A 21,511-nucleotide genomic window follows, 5' to 3' on the forward strand; every position below is an offset into this window, starting at 1 on the left:
GGCTATACGGTTACACTTCTGGAATGCTGAATTTCATCTTTCTTTCACATATGCCAACCGTTTCACAAAACAGAAAGATAGACAGTTGTACACAGAGTAAAGAGAATAAACCTTCCCAAACTGGGCAAGTAGAGACTCCTGTGCCAACTATCACACCACATAAAGAAGAAATATGTGGTACGACTCAGTATGAGTCAGTATAAAATGGGTTGATTCAGAACCTCACCACAAAGGCTGCATCTAGCAAAGTTCCACTGGGGGTAAATGTTTCCAAACATACTCATATTGTTGACAGGAATAAAAAAATATTAACACATCCACTGGCAGCAAGCTAACCCTGTAATTTACAGAAAGAATTTTCAAAAACACAGACAGGTTTGTTTCTTTCTTCTGACTTAAATGGAAGCAACATTGCACCAACATACAGTGATTTTTCACCTGCAACCATGTAATGCTCTGCTCGAAGAAACAAATATATTAAAAAGAGAGCTGCATACCAGCCTTCCAATACTAGTAACCGTAACTCTCATAGATAACAACATTGACTTCAAAGGGACTCATGGTTTGAGTCAAGCACATACTAGAATAAGTACGGTGAGACTTAGTCCTAACAAAGAAGAAAAAAGTGGTTTCAGTGGTAACATACTTTCAGCAATCCCATAAATCACTTATGCATGAAACACATGTAATAAGAGACAGTTTACTGTAAAGTTATGTCTGTGTATCCATAACAGTGGGATTCACTGAAGGTCACTTATCTTTAAAAATTTCACTTCTATATTGTAATTTGGATTTTTAATTAAAAGGTTAGAAATTAACATTCTTCAATATATCAAGTTAGGAAAGTGGTAAGCACAGCTACTACAGGCAGCTCCAAGTAAAACAATTTGCCTCCTAGTCTTCATTTATGAAGGCATGTGATGTCTGCCAAAAGCCTAAATACTGGTAATCAAACTTAAGTTTGAATATTTTTTGGTTACATTTGTATAATTTTAATATTACTTGTGCAAGCATACCTTGGATCTCAAACCTTGTTAACTGTCAAGAAACATAGCTGGCGAGAACTTTTCTTGTGACAACACAAAGAACTAAAAATGCAGTGATTCCTCAGAAAGATATATATTTAAAAATTCTTATAGCTTTGTAGGCAAAACTTTCATTTTTAATAGCCTAGTTAATCTTGAGAGGGAAAGTTGTGCCATGTATGCAGAAGGAGTAAAGAAGAGAGAGTGGAGTCTCTTCTTAGATTACTTTACTACAACTTTAATCCTTAATGATACTCAGTTCACTTAAGACATTCAGGTGCAGTTCCCACTGAGGAAAGAACCAGGTGTAGATAGCAGCCCCGGGTTTAAAAAGTTTGCAGCCTCTTAAAACAGAACATCAGCAGAAGACATCTGAAAAGAAATTGCTCCTCGTATTAAAAAAGAATTATGTTAGCATACACAGTAATAAACATCTAATCTTGTTTTTAAATAATATCCTAATATTAATACTTTTGTAACATAAAATAATTATTCACAGACTATAATTTTGATTTTCTAGAATCAGTGATATTGAGTGTGAATTCCCTTTGAGCAAATTTTAATTAGGGCTTCAGATCATAAATCACAGAATTACTCAAGGCTTTACTATATTTATCTATAGGTATATAGTTCCCCAAGTGAAAACTAAAACCAAAATGCAAAAGCCTTTGATCACATCTCATTCCAAAAATATTTTTGCCTCCAAAGCTTTGCTGGGAAGAAAACACTCCTGAAAATGATACAAATGGTTTTGACATTAGGAAAAGTAAACAAGCAAAATAAAGATGGTAAAATCATGCGGTCAGTTTGCAAGTGCTGTTTATTGTTTGAGGCAGGGTTAAAGCCTTTTATAAAGACAAGAACATATATGCAACCAGACTGAAAGTGACATTAGGTTATTCTGAACACCCCTATTTGGAACTCTGCTGCCTGTAATATGCCATGGCCAAAATATGCGGAGGCTTCAAAACAGTCAATATGACAGGAACAAACTAGGATTGCTCTTATTTTGGTAACTAAGAGACAAAAAGTGCCCTAAATATTTCTAATTATATTTTTTATTAAAAAAAGAGAGGCGTGCAGTTTTCCTTTATCTATTATCTCCTAGGACTTCTAATGTGAACTGGCATTTCATTTGTAGCCATGTATGACATTAGCAGAGCCACTACAAGTGGCCAAAATGTGCTTTCCGGACACCAATTTATATGGCAAAGAGCTCAAATTAAACCAAAGGTGGTGTGAACTGGATCATTCTAAGTTCATCGCTGATTTTAAGTATCATAAAGATTTATCATAGACTTTGAGATTGAGTGAAGGCTTCCATTTACTGAGTAAAGTCTAAAACATTCAGCAGCAGCAAGATCTGCTCCATCTCTCTGCCAGTGTCTCATTCTTTTTCATCAGGCAAACCTGACTTCACAATTGGCTCCAATATCCAGTTCACTTCCACTTGCAACACTAGCTGATAATAGCACCCCAAAGTAGAAAACATCTAACAACTGACATTTTTTTAACCAGGAAAGTGAATGAAGACCACAAAATAATTTCAAACAAGCCAAGAACAGCCAGACAATGATGGCTCTCAAAAGGGACCAATATTCATGGGGTTAGAACAGTTTGGAGGTCACACTATTTGCATATTCCTTGGCCAATCCCACTGAATCACTAGCACATAACATATATATGCATAAAGTACTGAGATTTTTTTTTTTTTTCGCAGTAATGGGTTCATGATTCTAAATATGTCCAAACTGTTTATCGGAAAAGCAGGAAGTGTCATACATTTTTATTTTCTCTACTGAAAATCTGACAATAGCTTATCTTAAACAGACATCAAAAGGGATTACTCAGAACTTGTCTCTATAACTTATTAGTAAAAATGTTAATTATGTTAATTCCACCAGTTACTTTCATTGACTTTATTTTTCCTCTGAATAATCATACCCATCTGGTGGTAATTTTATTTTATATCACTCCTTTTAAGCACATTTTTCTTTCTAAATTTAAGCATTAAATTCTAAATGTAATCTCTGTCCAAGTTAAAAATATCTTGTGCAATAAACCAGGAATAACACACACTGTCACAATATCAAAATTGAGGGTTTCTTCCAAGTACATACAGTAAAGCTGTGCCGCTATTCCACAGCATTAAAAAAAGATTGCTTATCTGAAGGTCAAAGTCAGTAAATGTTGAGATGTAATTTAAGAATTAGCAAATTTTGTTTGTCTAAAAAATTGCTTTAATCCTTTTTCTTTGCATATAAAAAGTATACAAATTAACATTACTTTGCATGGCCAAAATATTTTCAGGATATATTTTTTTCCCCTCTTGAAAGAAAGAATAATCCATCTAGGCTCATTTGGGGGTGGAGGGGGGGACACCAAACCACAAAAAAAACCCACTGTGAAAGGATTTGTGTAAGCATGTATGAGATAATAGAAACACAAGCACTTAATTCACAGAGAAAAAAACAAGAACAGATAAGGGCTTTTTCATCTGAAATTATAGCTTTTCTCTTCTATAAACACTTCGATATCACCAGCCACTTTTGCTCAACAAGCAAGCTGGAGATAAAGGCGTTGCTTTTGCTGCGGCGCCGAGCAATGGAGCATGCTCACTGGAGCCCCAGGTGTGACCCCTGCTCTTCTGCAAGCAGCAATTGGACCAGGCAATCCATCATGGTGCTCCTCGTGTCAGGCCGGGTGCTCGGCTGCAGCTGTCTGTCACGCTGGTGGACGGGACCTGCTTAAAGGCAATCATGTCAATCTCTGTGTGACTACTCAGACTAAGATAGAAGGATGATCTTGACAGGCTTGGCAAAGTCGGCAGAAGGCACTAGAGGACTTTAGTTATATGCTTAAAATGTAGGTGCAATTTGTGCTTCTTATGTGGAGGGATTGAAGAGGCATGAAACAATGCTGTATTTTATAGCTGGTCGTCTTGGATGAATCTGTTGCCCTCTGAATGTTTTCCATAGTAAATGTAGTGACATTTTCCCAAAATGCCTACAATAAAAAGAAAATTAATTACAATTATGACAGCAATGGCATAATACACAAAGAAAGCACATAACTAGAGAAATTTGAAAGACATAAGGGAACAGGTTTCTCTTGTCCTGCAAAAGAAAGTTTGGCTATTTGAAATACTTAGTATTATCATTTCAGCTGGCAGTTTTTAATCTACCAGGAAAACATGTTCAAATACCTGCACAACCCCTCCTGTTAAACATACATCCACTAGTGTCTCCAAAGCTGGAATGACATTACGCTGAAACATCATACACTGCGTTTTAAACTGCAGTATCTCTCTCCCACTTTTGAAAAACAGAAAGTCTGCATTGAAGTCACATTTTATACTCTCAGTTATCTCCCTACTCCATATTTAAAGCCTTTTCCTGATGATTAAAATAAAAAAGATAAAGAAGTAAATAGCTACAATTTATGTGGATTTAGGAAAAACCTTTCAAACCTTTACAAAATCATCCTGCAAGTGCCTAAAGCCATCCCTGTTTTGCAGTGGCAGAGAACTGAAGTGACTGTCTGAAATCCACACATGAATTCATTAACAGACATGGGCTACAACTTGGAACTTTCTTACAGTTAGCCCTCCAGCATTTTTCCCAGACATAAAAATAAAACTTTTATTAAAAACATTTCCAAAATAGCTCTCCAAAAAACACCCCATGAGCAAGATTCAATTATAAATTATACTAAATATTGGTACATAGATGATGCTTTCAAAAATTATCCAGAACACCGGTTTTGGGAGACAAGGTACATTATTCTTTGTGGGTACAGGTGGCAAAAGGCTAGAGGAAGCCTTAGCTGCTGTGGGTGAGACATACATACCTGCAGATCTCACCACTTCATTCAAAAGCATCCCCTCTGGTGGTACTAAGTGGTATGTGAAAGAGTAAGTTCACAGTCACATCCCACCTGTGAACATCCTCGAAGATACTAAATTTTACTAGCAGAGTTGTTCTTTGTGCCCCCAGGCACGTATAGTCAAATTAAAGTCATCTCCCACGCACGAAAAGAAGGTGAAATAGTCTTCTCTACCTTAGGAGTGTTCTTTACATAGCATCACTGAAGTACCTAGCTCTCCCCCATAAGGGCAAACATAACCTAGCCCAAAGGAGACAAACGCTGCCTTACATAAAGGGTAAAGATGGGGGAGGAATAGATCCTCAATTTATTGCTGTTTTAAGCTTTACATGACTCACACAGCAAATACTGTGCTCACCTGCAGTATGAATTAATTATGCAGGCTTTTATATTCTGCATTTATTTTCCCAGTATAATGTGCATCAGAAAAACAACTAAGGCCTTGGAAGGCATGGGCTGTACATTATTAATACTGGGCCATGCTATCCTTTCCAAAACATCAGGATAGTAACACATGCTTACACAGAAAGAAGAAAAAGGGGGAAAAAAAAAAAAAAGTGAACGAAGAGCTGTCATTGGTTGTGAAAAACACATTCCTCTTCAGGACAACACAAATAGGGATGATATGGTGCCATGCCTGATCCCTTTCCCTTCCTCCACGAAGCTTTTGTCAATAATTTCAAATTTCAACAATTTCACTAGTGGAGCAGTTTCCACATTCAAGGGATGACATTGTCATTCCTAAACAAACGTCTAATGAAAAGCAAGGATTTTTTCCATCTAAACAGATGATATTCTAAGTCAAATTGCAGCAGGCGTTAGGTTGGTAACAAGGCCATTTAGAGCTCTAAATGTAAAGGATATGAACGGTTTATTAATGGCATTCTTCAGACTCCTTTTTCATCAGTATTGATAAAAGTCTTGTTTGAGGTCTGCCGCATTTCTTAAGGACTGGAAGCAAGACTGTTTATAGAGATGCTGGTGAGAGAGTGCTGTTTGATGAATGCTGGAGACTGTAGCTAGGTGTCAGCGCTTAGAAAATGAGGCAAGGACATGAGGTATTAATATTGTCAATGATCTCTTGACAGGAAAACAGATACTGCATTCACCGTCAGATTTAAATAGACATCAAGTGCATTAATGACAAAAGGGCAGACTTCAAACAAAGGGGGCTGTATGGTGCTGTGCTGAGCTAGTCTCCAACTTGGCAATAACCTGATCTGAAAAGACACTGTCAGGGCTACAGACAGGCCTGGGATTGTGTGCGGTGACAGAAAACAGAGATGCTGACAAAGATACCGGTGCCATATTATGCCAAGTATATTCTAACACTGTCTCCAGCCCTAACTAAATCTGACATCATTTCCTATCGCTTATAGTATCCTCCACTGCTCCGGCAGAATATTTCTCCCCAGACATCATTACAAACTCCACTGTAGTTTTAAAGTTACTGGCAGGCCTGTGCTGTCATGGAGGCTGGGTCTAGAGGCCTAAGGATAACCTCAGTCAATCTAAATTTGGAGTTTGCTGGAGAAGTGCTCTCATTTTCACTGATATCTCGGCTACTTGAGGTGATCTGAACGCTAAAGTGTGAGGAGCTGTCACCTTGAATAAAATCCTTAAAGTAAAGACGCTCAGTTCCCAGGATGTTCGGCAAAGATGTCGGACAGTCTGGCAGCAGGAAATGAAATCCAGCTGCTGCTGCTCGCCTGGGGATAAAGGTGCTTGGGCTAGTGACAGTTAAAGTCAGCTGAAATTTTTGAACTCCTGCAGCTTACAATTGTTCAAATTAAGGAAGTGTTGTCTCTGCAGAGATTCCCTACCCAGGCACACAGCTGTGAGTCGATTGCCAGGCATATTACACACACCGCTCAGAGAGCCTTGATAAAAGCACAGCTGAAAATGTTGCCATGAGACTTTATTTATCATGAAGGTTATTTGTAAAACAATAATCTTGCTCGTAAATTAAATGCCGTGACTGGTTGTTTTTTTGTTTTCTTTTGTTTTGTTTTCCACCTCTCTTTGGCAACTGCTGAAAACTCAGATAACTACAAAAGGGTTGTGTGCTGCAATGAGAATTTTGATGCTAAGATATGTCACATATGAATTTAGTAAACCTACTGCTTCTTTCCTGCCTATCTGCTATGGTGTTCATTCCTTGCAGTTCAGGGGCAGGAATATGCTTATGTTTTTGCACAGAGACAAGGGAAGGAATAAGGGGGAAACAATACATCTGTGGCTGTTGTGGTGTTTTTTAATTAAAATATCCAGCATTAGCCATAATAAGCTAAGTATACCCCCTATACATCAAAACAACACACAGAATCCTGAATGAGGTTTCTGCTTGCGGTTCTTAAGAAATGACAACACAAGGTCTCTTGAGGGATCATCTTCCCCGAATGAGGCTTCTAATTTTTCTTAAGTAGCTGCTTCTACCATCACCACAAGCTGTTAAAACTATAATTATGAAAAAAAAGCATTGGGAAGAATAATTTTTGAAATTCTCTCTTTATCTTTTAAATGTTTCCCCACTTCAGAATGGATGTTCTAATTATGCTGGGTAAGTAATGACCTTGCAGTTGCTTGCATGTGTTGTGGCATCAGTCTTTCTTCACAAACACATTGTAATGTCAGCAACACCAGCTTTTCTTTAGCTGAGTGAAAACTCAATTATCCAAATAAATAAATAAATACATACATGCATACTAAAGCACATGAAAAATTGTTCAAGTCATGTTTGCTCCTTTTAAACTGGGGATGTGTTGCAGAGAGGGCTGGTGCAGTCAGACCTCCCTACACTTTCCTAGAGTAAAAAAAAAGTTTGCAGATCTTCATTTATTATATGGAAAATGGTAACAAGAAGTCACAATGGGATGTGTTAGACCTATAGATCATACAGACTCGGTCACAGGTCAAAATTCAGCTCAGGCCAACAGTGACCTAAGCAAATTGTTGTCTGGTAGCATCTTGTTGCCTTTCTTGGTTTCCTCTTTTTCCTAGCAAATAAATGCTCTACGTGTATTAAAAAACACCTCTCAGCCATCACAGCTGGGGCATCTGTTAGCAACACAGCCTTCCCCAGTAGCATTCAGTTTTCTTTAAAAAGTAATTACTAAAATTAAGCAGTCAAGTCAAAACTTTTTCCACCCCCATCAAAACCTATTGCTACATCTGTCCAAGATCCCCTTCAGGCACCCATTTTAACATCAAATGTTTTTAATAAATCCCTCTGCAAGTGCAAACAGCAAAGTATTCACAATTAAATTTGTTTGTCAAACACGTTGGTTTACAGCATACATCAGGGATTACATTTCAACACAGAGTCCTCTGCCTGTCTTTCACACGGGCTCACCACAGGTCCTCATAGTAGGAGCTGTGGCCAGATAAAGTGCAGCACGTCACACAAAAACCTCAATATTCTAGTGGAATTCCACTTTGCCTAACTTTGATTTGAGTACAGTACCTAAATCCTTCACTGCCAATTTGTATTTGATCCATAGTCATCTCTTTTTCCACAACCTGCTGTTGTATAGTTTTGCTATGGGCTATTAAACAGCTGCCATGTTCCACCAAGAAGCTGGGTGCATTTCAGTATGGATATACTGCCAATCTGTAAATTGTTTTGAGACCCTTCAGGATGAAATATCAATACCATTATCCTTTTTTTTTTTTAGGCACTTGGGCATTTTCTACAATTAATGAACAGAAGTTGCAAAATTCACTTGAATATTAATATAAACTTCCTTCAAAGGAAAAGAATTCCCTACTTACAACATTTAGAGGAGAATAAATACCTATCTACAAACAGTTTCAAGTCTACAATGCTACTGATTTAGGCAAAATAACTCCATCAGTGAATTAATTCAAAACTCTGAAAAACCCTTTCATCTAAGGAATAAGAAAGGTGGTTTGAAACAAAAAATCCTTTTGTACAGAGGTATAGTAATTTTTCATTTTATATTTATCTTCATGGAAATTGTAACAACTTCAGCAAGTTTACTAGTTGACAACTTATTTTCAATTCTACCTTAGCTTCCTATGAGAAATGAAATACTAGAGATTTTAAAGAAATTAGAAGCTCTCAGTCATTTTAGTTATTAAAAAAAAAAAAAAAAATCACTCCACCTAATTGTACCTGACCTATTTATTCTATATTCATCACTAAGAACATTCTAACTCCTGAATACTGAAAAAAAGCATTAATACAAAAATATTTCCAAATGCATGCTCTTTCAAAAATATTTGCTTTGTAATCCTTAATAAGTCATAAAAAAAAAAAAAAAAAAAAAAAGAAAAAAAAAAAAGCCTGGTATTCAGCAAAATCAGCTTGCAATTTGGGGAACACAGATCCATGCAAAGATTCACAACAGGCAAGGTTGGGGTGGGGGACAGAGTAGGAGGAGAGAAGAAAAATATCTAATAGTAATAGGGGGAAAAAGAATAAACAGAATGTTGCTTGTACCCAGGCAATGTGCTTTTAGGTCTACTGTGTCTTGTGGCTGTAACATCAGGGAGATACTTTACAAATAAAAAATTCCAACTATATTGAGTATTTGTGTCAGTCTCTCACTTTTCTAAGGTTCATTCATCTCCTTCAACTTGCGGACATTTATCTATTTATAGTTGGACCTTCATAGCTGTTTATGCAAAAATACATTTTCATAAACAAGAACAATAGTTTGAGCAATTAGAAACAAGAAATCCCTTAGTTTTAGAGATCTGTTAAAGTCAAAAGCAGAAAAGAACATTTGTTGAGTTATGTTGTTGGTCCATGTTCCATAAAATGGATCAAATTTAATAAAAAATTTAAAACTACAAACTTATAGGACAAGAAAGGAGGGAATTACAGACAGGCTCTTTGTACATCGGTGGAACATAAGAATTGTTTCTGTTGAACATGACCCATTCAATGAACTCCCTGACACAGGAATCTGAGAAGATTACTTGGAAGATAAGGAAAGGTGTAAGGGATCACCAGAGTCACTAAGTCCTACCAAAAGCAGCCAAGTCTGTAAATCAGAGAGGTCCACTTAGACGTTCACCTTGTCCCAGCAAAAAAAAAACAGTCAGTATGGGGAAGCTTGAGCTCAAAAACCGCAACATGACACAGCAAAGAACAGAAGAGTTGCAGCTGCCCTTGTTAATGTGACGGGATCTCTGACTACTACAATTAAATCTGTTCATTGTAACCACAGTTTCTAGAATGCTTCAGGCTGGAGTCAAGATATAGGACCTAGACTGCTTAAATCACAGCAGAGGAAGCAACAGAAAGAGGAGCATAAAACAGATAAGGACATGAACACTTTTGGTTGTGCTACACCTGAGTGCTATAGAATAGTTATCTTACAAAGACCTGAAAGATCACAGCAAAAAACCAAAACCAAACAAACAAACAAAAAAATCCCTAAAATAGTATCATTGAATACTCATAAGTGCTCAAATAACAAGTGCACAAATATTAATTAGTTTATAATGTACAGAAAGTTTATTTTTAAGGGAACAGAAACACTAAATGTAAGCAAAAATAATGCATAATTTCTCCAAAACTATCTGTGCATAAAGGGGTCAGATTATGCTTGAGGAGGCTGAGGACAGAGCTCACTGTGGCTAAAGCAGAATTCACACACCATGGCCACAATATGCACAGAGTGGTTCCCAAATATTCCCAAAGAGTTCCCCATGAATCAGGGAATGTGGTCCGTTGCAGGTTTCGTGGAGAAGGAGGACATTCCTTCAGTAGCAAATGGCTGATCCTTATTCTCCCCTCTCTCTGCGGGTAACAACACTAAAGGAAGGTAACCTTCTCATTCAGAGGAGATGAATTACCTCTCTGCTCTGCTCCCTGCGCAGGGATGCCAAAAAGTGATAATATTTTCCTCTGGACACCCTACAGCATGAGACACGAAGTGGTCTTTTAGACTGAAAGAAATTACCAAAAGGCACAGAATCAAATCAGTATCCAGTCTACAGGAATGGTGTTGGAATTATACACCTAAGCTAGAGCTGGGAGGAATCAGAGCAGGCAAACTAAGACACTGAATTATTGCAATTATCCTGCACAGACAAGTACTGTGACATGTCAAGTCTCACTGGCCTGTTTGTAGGAAGAGGGGAAGAAAAGGGGGAGTATGTGGGGAATTGAGAATAGGGGAGGGGAAGGAAAGCAGTCAACAGGGAGAGAATGTTGGAAAAATTTGCAATGAAGGTGATAGGAATACAAAGATGTGAAGTTTGCATCCCAGGCCAAGGGAGCTGCATAAATGTTCAGTGTAAACTAGCAGTCAAGCTGATGTGTGATGAAGTGCAGCCTGCTGTAAATACACTTCAGGGCTCCCAATGCAGCTGGGGTTGAAACTTGTAATTTGGGAGAGGAAGAGAAAAAAAAAAAAAAAAAAGAAAAAAAAAAAGGAAAGGAAAAAAATGCACTGCAAGCTTTTTCTCACATAATCTGTTACTGGAAAATTGAGAGGCTTGTCCAAGTCCGTGGGAATAAGCTGATGAGCTGATACTTAATAATAAACCATATTGTGTCATGGTGCAGAGTCATCTAGATCCATTCAGGCCACAAACTATATTACTTTATACAGCCCTGGCTGACATACATTTAAAGCCCTCTACACATTAAGGGGCCATTAGGCTGACAGATTAAAAGTTATCTTGGAGCTAATGTTTCCATTATGCGTATCCTGGCAGTGGAACAATCAACACACTGTTCCTCAGATGTCATACTTTGTTTAAAAAAGGGTAGGGGGAAGAGAAGGGGGAAAGGAGGGTATCTCTCCCTCCTTGAATGACATTGACATGATCAGCTTTGATCTGGGCATGTGCTGTCTACAGATTCTCTACTGTTGGCTAAAATAGGAGCATTTAGGGCATAATACTTTTAATCATTAACCAGTTCCATTCTCCTCTGGGTATCATTGTTCCAATTTAAGGTCCCACACTTGGGATTACCTTGGAATCTTTCCATGCTTATTGTAACCATCATCAGAGAAAAATGTTGGGGGGGATATCTCTCTCCAGCGAAAATTAAGCAAAAAGCACCGAACAAAAAAAACAAGTGCTCTTGTCTCTTCAGTGCATCTTTACCATTTTTGCACTCTCAAATAACATCATGGATGGAATTAATGCCAACTTTATGATAAAATATTTCTTGTTGAACATGTTGAAATTTTAAAGCAGATTTTTTTTAAATACTCTGAAACATAAATTGTATGACCAGTTAGGTAGTGCAGTCAAAGAAACCTAAGTGTAGAGAAAGAATCAGCATGCCAGATATTATGGGTGAACCCATGCTTAAATTGAGATATATTGAATACACTTGATGGAGATGGAGGAAATGAAGTATGGGTTTACAATTCTTTTAGTCTTTTAAACGCTTCTTCATATGTCTTATTCTCTCATATATGCTCTAAATAAAAGTAGTAGACTAAATGCAGAACAAATTACTGTAAATATCCAATGCAAATCAGGTTACATCTGTGAAACACCCCTAAACGATAAACCCACGTCACAAGAGCTTAATTGCTTTCTATTAATGACCAAAGACCCCGAAATGGACTAACAATTTTGGCAACCAGGCAAAAAGCCACTCCCTGCCAAAACTGACCCATCTCCCCGGCTCCCCTTCCCGTCAGGCAGCTTCAAGCCAAGAGCATCAGCACTAGAGGGCAGCATGCATTTGTCTAAAAAACGGACCACACCAGCAAACTAAATACTCAGATATGACAATTAAAGCAATACTGTTTGTTACTTTTGCAGCCAGTTTCTTGTTCTGTCATGATCAAAGCCTATATTTATACGACCTCTGCTTTCAGTCTCTTGCCCAGGAGCCTGACTTCTGGTGGACTGATCTCAGTGAGCATCAGTTTGTGTACACAGAGGGCTAAAGGATGTCACTGGGTATTGGTCTGAACAAAAGGCTCAGAATGTTGTATGTGGGGGAGGTGGCTGCCCATCTACACTACCGGCTCCCAGTGCAGCTGGGGTGACTTCTTGTTCTCTCACATTCACTATATCAATTCCAGTGCTGTTTTGAATGATCTTTCTATTACTTTTGATAATGCAAAGGTATGATCACTGAAGCAGCATAAGATGCACTTTTAATATATTCAGAATGGTGGAGGAAAAGGAGCTTGTAAAGTCCCATCCCTACCATATATTAAAGTTCAGCTTTTCAGTGTACACTCACCATAATAATTCAGAAGATTTTCAGTTAATTTGGCTAACATATGCAAAAATGGCATTTCTGGAGGCTGTTCTATATTTTGGGCTACATTCTACTAATAATACTTACATTAAACAGCAATGGAGTTAAACCATAAAGAATGATAGGGTCATTAAGAAAACAGAAAGTGAGGATAATTATATTGTACTTCACAAACTTTAACCATGCAGAGATTGCATTAGTAGTAAAATACAAGGTGAAAAAAGAGGAAAGTAAGCTCTTTTAGTAACAGTGATAGAATTAAACAAATGTACCATGATTTATGGGTCAGAAAGCAAACTTTTGGAATAATTGTTTGGAAAGTCTGCAAGCATTCCAATAAAATTACAAATTCTTATGTGAAAAAAATTTGAGCAGCAGGGCCCTTCTGGAGAGTTTCGACATAAATTTGGCTCATCTCATGAGTAAAACTTGCTCTTGGATCTCAAATGTTTTCCTGCTGGAGGAGTTCACATTAGGAAAAAAAAAAAGCCATACAAAATTCAGTCTGGCTCAACTGGTTTGAAATTTCTCAAGAGAGTCATCTGAAATAAAGACAAGTTGCTTTTTATTTTTAAAGCTGGGAAAGAAAGTCTCTCAAAATTAAAGAGCATAATGAAATAGTGCTGCTGTCACATTATGATACAGTTAAGGGAACCTTCTTTGCATGCCATTACTCGCTCCTTTCCATAAGCCCTTCCCCAGAAACAAAGGAAACATTTAACTAACTGCTAATAATAGGATTGCTATGATTCTTCCTAATACAAAACCAAGCATTTTTTAAGAAGCTGATACTACAAGGCCCTGCATTCCTTTGATTTCCAGTGGAAGCTGGAGGCATTTGGCACTTTTTAAGACACATCCGGACCCCACACAACTGGTGAGCTCCTTTATCTCTTCTATACCTGTGCTATATAGCACCAAATGAAATCAGAAATGCATCTGCAATGTATTCAGCAAGCATCTAGTTCTTCAGACTAAGTCTGGACTTGCCTCTTAGCAGAAGCTTGATCTATACTATATCACATATAACACCATCTGCTATTGCTAAATACTTACTGGCCACAGTCTAGCTCCCCCAAACACTGACTGCCTCCAGTACTTCATGCCAAAACATTGTGATTGTTTCCTATCCTCAACTCTTTTTCCCCTCCTCAGCCTCTTTTTACAAACATGCTAATGAGAGGGAGGCTGAAGGTTAAATCACAGTGGCCAGCGGAACATAGTTTACAAGTGCACTTTTAGCCTCTATGGAAGCTTTTGCTAAAGATAAAAGATAGGGGCCTAAGAAATAGCTCAAGAGAGACACATTAAAACCCCTCCATTAGGGTCAGAGTCATTAAAGTTTAGTCAAAGCACCAAAGACTTTCTAACAAGCATTATGCTTAGTAAACCTTTTCCACTGGAGCACGAATATTGGTGAGAGCTTTTGGAGTGTGTCAGTTAATCAGTATTCACTCACTTTGACAGCTTGAAATATTACTCACTTATTTGGTTGGTTCAAATTTGTCAGACTTGACTATGTCGTAAGTTAACATGTCCCCATATTAAAAAGGAGCCAACTGGCAAATGTGCACATTGGACCTAATAAAACACATCTGGCCAAACAATCAAGCAACACTGATCACTGTATCACTCACAAGCACAAATTAACAGCAACTGTCTTTGAGACTACCAAGCTAAACAGGAAGCAATAACCTACTACCTACTGCTTTACCAAATACCCTCTAAATGGTTAACTGAAGGATAAAACCTCCACCTCATTCTGTGTCCGAGACATACAGTTGTTTGGTTAAAGGTGCATAAATACTGTAGATGTCTTGGGTCATTTGCTGATACAAATGGAAGAAATGCTTAAGACAGAAGCCATCCCTCAATCCAGAGAACGTTTTTTGGCCAAGGAAGCCCCATCTGCCACAGGAAGGCCATTTACGCAATGGCTTTTACAGGTAATACTCTACACCTTCACTCTCAGAGTGGGTGTCATTAAATGAGAAATTGCTCTGAAGGTAGTCCAGGATTAGCCCATGACAGTAATTCACAGTGGGAAAGCTAGTCACATGTACTCACTGGTTAAACATATCCAGCAGCAGGGTACATGGCTGCTGCTGTTAAGCCTGGGGCAGCACTGAACAGTCTCTCTCTGTCCTGAAGGAGTAGGAGTAGGAGTAGGTATTGGGCACACCAACTTGCACAGCATCCTTTGTGCTCCTACAGAAGCAATGCACATCACAACTGCCCTACTGAGGACCTCTAAGATCTCAAAACTAATAACAAAAAATTGCACAAGAAAGATCTATTCAGGGATAAGGAAAGCTTAACCACTTATGTGTGTGCAGTGAACCCTCTGGTCCTTTCAGAGAAGCTCCTGGGAAGCAGCTATATGGTACTGTAGTATTTCAGTCTTTGGGCAAAACAAGCTTGACATCCTTGTTGGCATCTCTGCTGAGAACAGACACTGGCCTGACTCAGAAAACATCAAACATGACCTTCTGCTAGCCATGGCTGTGGCAAAGCTGAATACTGAAGGCAGAGGGAGGAAAGGTCATAGAGGAAACAGTAGTTAACGGGGTAAAGGGAGTGATATAATCCCCAAATTGCAGTTATACTGAATGTTTTCAGACAATTTGCCTGTCTAAATCAAGACAGTATCATTTTTCTTTCTTCTAGGAGAGGGTTAATAATCTGAAGCTTGGAAAATGGCTGCTGTTGATACTAGTGAGGTCTTCTCTTTAACTAGATCCTTCAGGAAAAAACAAATTAATCAACAGCCAGCTGAAGTGGGTTTAATGATTGCATTCTGCATACAATCAGCTTTTCCCTTTTCAAGGGCCATCAATATGTCAAGGGAAGACATATCTGAAGGATATAGCTCTTAACATCAAGGTTATCTATTCTCCACAAGGCTCCCACTCCTTACTGGGCTGATACTTTACACTGCCTGTGTCTAACATTTTCATCAACTCCGCAATCAATCAAGGTAATAATGTTGTGCAAAAAATCAATTAACAACGCAATTAAACTTTCCTTATTATCTCAAAGGGCTGAAATAATACCTAAAGGGAAGATAGACTCACTGAATGCAGACATCCATAACCCAATGTGAAAGTGAATTATGAGGTTAGACAGATGCAGGCATGTACTGGCGCTGTTATTTTCAAAGGGATATATCTCATCCAGGCAGTGTATCAGTCACCACCAATCCCATACCCTAAAATTCCAAATTACTTTTAAGAAATATACGATGTGCAATATCCGTTTCATATTCTCTTTTAGAGATAAACCCCCCAAAATCTGAACAGGAGTATTATTCAAAGACAAAATGATCTTTCAGAGAGAACATAAAATATAAAAGCTATAATAACATTTACATCTGTATACCACCCATGTCTGTAAATGCAGGTCATCAATTATACATAATCTGTAGTGAATAAGGAACAGAAGAAGCAGCACAACATTTAAAGCCCAAAGGCTCAAATTTGCAAATACCTTGCATCAAGTACACTGAAGGAAGAGCCTCAATATAAACACATGCAGCAACAACAGCAAGGACTTAAGTATCACTCACTGAAAATAAGACAGTGTGCCTATATTATTTTGTAATTATATTCAACCCTCATGGAAACATCATTCCCAAGAGCTTGGAGTTTTAAAGTGCATTGAAAGCAGACAATTAACCCCTTGCTGTTGGAGGATTTGGGTTTTAGCATAAAGACATTAACGATCAGGGGCACTCAGCACACCAGCTCAGTAGAGTTAATATAGTTAAGAAACCAGGTGCAATAGTCTTGTGTCAGAGATGCATGGATGAGGATTTGGGGGAATGCAAAGAGAAAGAATACGACTAAAATTAACTACCATATGAGTGATCTTACTAGTCTGCAGGGACAAACAAAAAACCCCAATGTTGCTATGTAATGAAAATGACCACGATCAAGCTAGGTGTTTTGTGGGTTTTTTTGACACCTATCATTTTCTAGCACAGAACCTGAGCATTCCCCTTTAGCCCCCCTTACTAATTTCCCAACACACATACACAGCCTGCAACCTCTGTTGTTTCAATTTAACATAAGGAAAAAAGAAAATGAAAATAGAAAACATTTAAGGGAAACCTATGTTAGAGCAACAAGCCAGGATCACATCCTATAATAAGCTCAGAAAAATTTGGAAGCGGAAAAGGTTTCACTTAGACACTGCACTTTGAATGCCTCTATTAAAGGGCACTCTGTGTGTCTGTGTTAGCAGAGGTGTTCTACAAAGCAGTTCTCCCAGCAGGGTTTGCTTAAGCACATAACAGCTACAGTTTAGAAATACTCTATTCTTATAACTAGCTCATGTCGTGCAAGTGGCTTGTTTAGACCAAGAACGTATTTTTTTTGGTTGATAATTCTCCCGGGTTTTGTCTTGCACTTCCTGCTCTTACCCCTGGCACTCCCCATGCTGTGGAGTCAGTCATGGGAAAGACACAAACAGGTGAATTCAAAACTAAATTTTCCACAGTTTTTGAAACGTTACACACTTTTCTTGCATGGGTTTGCGGCATTAATATAATTCCAGGATTAGAGAATTCAGCCATTACTATCTTAACCTTTAGAAACATAATTAATATGTTTTCATTTTCAATGAGTTCATTGTGTGTCTATCAACTGGAACCATTCCTGCTGTGTATTTGATTCCACTGACGATGGGGTGTGTTGGATTTTAAATGATGTGCTAGCACTTCTGTTCCCTATATACTCTAGTTTATGTGTTATTCATGACTTGCATTTGGAGACATGGATGATACACAGATGTAAATGTTATTAAAGCTTTTGTGTTTTAGCTTCATTGTGAAAGACTTCTTTGTTTTCAGATAATTCTTTTAACCATCACAACCAGCAATACATGACACTGTCTTAAGACTTTTTTCTTTCCTGTTAAGCTTTTTGATAAGGAGATGATTTTTTTTTCTCCCTAATGCTCTCTCTTCATAAAAATAAAATACAGGATAAACTGACAGACAGCAGAGTTACACCTGCAGGATAATGCAGGATAAACTCCTTTTTTGTCATATGCTCATTATACAAAATCAGAACCAAAAGTTACTTCAGTTTTTAATAGCTGTCAAGGCTGTGGGTCCCAGTTAAAGAAGGCTGCAAATGGCATAATTCTCAAACTGCTTTCACCCTTTAACATCACATTCATATTCCTGAGGGATTCAAAATGAACATGGTAAAGAAAAAGGTACTTTTCCAAATCACTGTTCCTTATCTTTAATAAATTAAAATATTTCAGATTAATCGTTTTGTATCACTATTTAAAGATTTTTTTTACTATCTGACAAACCATCTATCTTTGTTGCACTGTTACTATGTAGGAAAAAACCCACAAATATGTACTTAGATGCACAATACATATCAGCCTTGCAAAACATTATCAAGCCAGTAGTCAGGGGCAATTTTTCTGATGAACAGATAAAAAAACATTAGATTTTTTTCATCGTCACTTATTAAGGCAAAGGGTGAGCAGATAGATTTCTGTGTCTGGGCTGGTGAATCTTCAAGACAGTTCTGTGAGGCTGCTGTACTTAAGTACATATATACACCCACATAACTAAGAACTGAATGAAACGTGCTCTTAAAAAGCCATGTTTAATCACTAATATTTCCATCATTTGACAATTTTTTTTCATACATCCTTAGATACTTTCTCTCAATGAAGTTGAATCTCACTTCAAATGTTGTCACATTTTCTGCTTTTTTGCTTTAAAAGGAATCTTTTACAGCAGTTTTTTTTTATTTCTGTTTTTTATACATTAAATTTTTATACATAGCAGCAGTCTCTCTACAGAGTTTAAATATTCAGAAACCACAGTAAAAGGGATTTCTTTGTCTAAAATTCAAGCTTCCTGTAAAAATTTAGTAAAAATATTTAGTAAATTAGTCAAATGGTATAACGGGTTGGCCAAGAAAATATCTTGTCTTCTGCTGTGGCAGTAGTATGCTGGATAGTGGAAGCTTGCACTCCCCAATGTACTGTTATACAGAGGACTTCACATCTTGTGAACAGTTACCGAAAAGAGAGTTTTCCATCTGACAGAGAGAATCAGTCTAATGCTACCCACTCTTTACCTCCAATTTTCTACTAGCACCACCTCTGTCTGGTGCAATCTTGTTAGTGTTTTACTGTAGATACCTGCTGTTTTACTTCACATGCCACTACAGCTTACTGCTTTTGAGCAGTTTCGGAAAACCGCTTTTGAGCTTTATGAAAAATATGACAATTTTTGAAACTAAAGCAAATTGCAACTTAGTTCAGCAGGACACTGCAGTCCTGCTTCCAAGTCTTTGATGCTTCATTATGACAATAATAGGCTCCAACGTTCCCCTTCACCAGTTGCATTGAAGTCAGCTCAGAACAACTCAACAGACCATTTCTAATGGCCATAAAACAGCATGTCACAGCTCAGTTGCCTTTCACTGCATTCCAGGTAAATCTGAGTCATAGTGCGGTGTGGCCATGCAATGGAAAGAGCAACCCACTCCCTACTGCAGAAGGTAAAATCAGGAGAAAGTTACACGTCCATTTTTGCGTGATTTCAATCTTGTGCTGCATGATGGGCTCTTCAGCCTTCACAGACTGGCTGGCCAATGTACTCATTTCATTCTTTTACTTTTCATGGTGTAAAGACATACTTACTTATGAGCTTGCACAAAAATACGAATAGTAGATAAGAGTAACACTTTCAGATGTTTCTTCAACAATTATTTTGTTATCAAGAAGCAGTGTATGATCTCCTATAAACATGACACTATCATTTCAATCTACAACATTATTTGGCCAAATCTGGCTTTATTCACAATATTAGTAGTCACCTTATCCAAAGTAGAACCTGATGGCACATAACAAGATGTTGAAATAGATACTGCTGTTAGAATAAAACTACCTACCTGCCAAATGAGAATTAGATTTGTCAAGTGCCTCTGTATTAAGATGAGATTTCTGCCACTCCCCCAATGCACTTATCTGCCTTAAACAGTCTTGGGTAAAGCCTACACAATACGCTTGGAAATCATGAAGCAGGGGGTCAGACATCAAACCTGTACCACATGACTTGCTGCTCTGTTATTAAAAGCAAGTATTTAACTGAATGGAGTATTTTAGAAAGATTATGAAATCAAGAGAGAATCAGTTCAACCAGTCACCAAAGGAGCAAACAGTGACCCATAGGCTTGAAACCACCCTCTCTTCCTGAAGTGGTTCCACAGTATACATTACCAGAAGCTTCATGACACCACTCTAGGCCATCAAGGGTCCATTCAGGTAAGATCAGCCAAAAAATGGGGTGCTAAAACATTACAGAAATATGGTAAAACATGGATCTTCTCTTTTTCTTCCATTTATTGGAGTTTTTTGTTTAATGGGGAAGAAGTTTGCTTTTTTTTATAAGATCAAATGATAGGACAACAACATTTTTCTTCAGATAAAGAAAATAAATTCACGCAGTCTTTCACATAGCCAAGCAACTGTGCAGGCCTGGTGAATCTGGCAGTCTTGTATAGCCTCCTTCCCCATTTATAGCAATGATGGGTAAGTCCTGGACACACACAGCTCTAAAATTTATTGCCTTCAACTGCAATTAATATCCAAGCTTCTGAGAAGCTTACATAATCTCTTCAAAGGAGTGAAAAAAAGGACCATCACATGGTTATTCTGAAAGTTGTTTTTCTGTTTTTCTTTGTCTCAAAAAGGAAAGGCAGGAGGCAGGGGGGGGGCAACTGCTCCATAATTATAAATCTTCTGAAATTGTAACTCAGGAAAAGACTTTTCAAATAAAATGTTTCCCAGAAAAGAATATTTGGCAGCGTTTGGCTCTTGTTTTCACTAATAACCATTAAAAGTCTGCCCTAGTAAACCATTTTACTGCAACGTTTGAAATGGTAGAGTTTACATTTTATTTAATGAATAGTTGCAGAGCATTAAAGCAACATCTCGTCGGCAAAACAGCCCCTTATCCTCACTTTGTCTCAATTGGTTTTTTTACATTCCATTTTCAATGACATGTCAGCCGTCTCTCACCAACCTCAAAGGAAAGTTGAATGCGGGGCTTACAAAGTTAAGCTGACATTTGCTCTCTTCCAATAAAAAATATTTAGTCCATTAAACATAAATACCTGTCATTATGATACATGGACTGGGTACAAGCCTCCCGTTTCCCTCTGATGTTTATTACATCCAAACAACTGCAGTGCCTGCATGTTTTCAACTTTAGTGTATTGATTAAACTTTTAAATGGCTGCCATATAACCCAGGGACATCAGGAAGATTAATTTGCGTCAATGTTCATCTGTAATTCATTAGCCATTTATTCTTTACAACCACATGGGCTATCAAGAAAATGCAGGCCATTTTTCAC

General features: G+C 37.8%; 1 protein-coding gene across 1 annotated transcript in view; it reads right to left on the reverse strand.

The window, feature by feature from the left end:
* Nucleotides 1-1,827: 1,827 nt before the first annotated feature.
* The window catches only part of LRMDA (leucine rich melanocyte differentiation associated), a 669,526-nt gene continuing 649,842 nt past the window's right edge, over nucleotides 1,828-21,511 (reverse strand). Inside the window, exon 8 of the mRNA XM_082053238.1 lies at nucleotides 1,828-4,031. Within this exon, the coding sequence (XP_081909364.1) occupies nucleotides 3,952-4,031 (80 nt within the window). The 3' untranslated portion in view covers nucleotides 1,828-3,951. The remainder of the gene's footprint in view (nucleotides 4,032-21,511) is intronic.

This window comes from Streptopelia decaocto, assembly GCF_964273445.1.
Source record: "Streptopelia decaocto genome assembly, chromosome: 5".
In the NCBI taxonomy this organism is placed as follows: Eukaryota; Metazoa; Chordata; class Aves; order Columbiformes; family Columbidae; genus Streptopelia; species Streptopelia decaocto.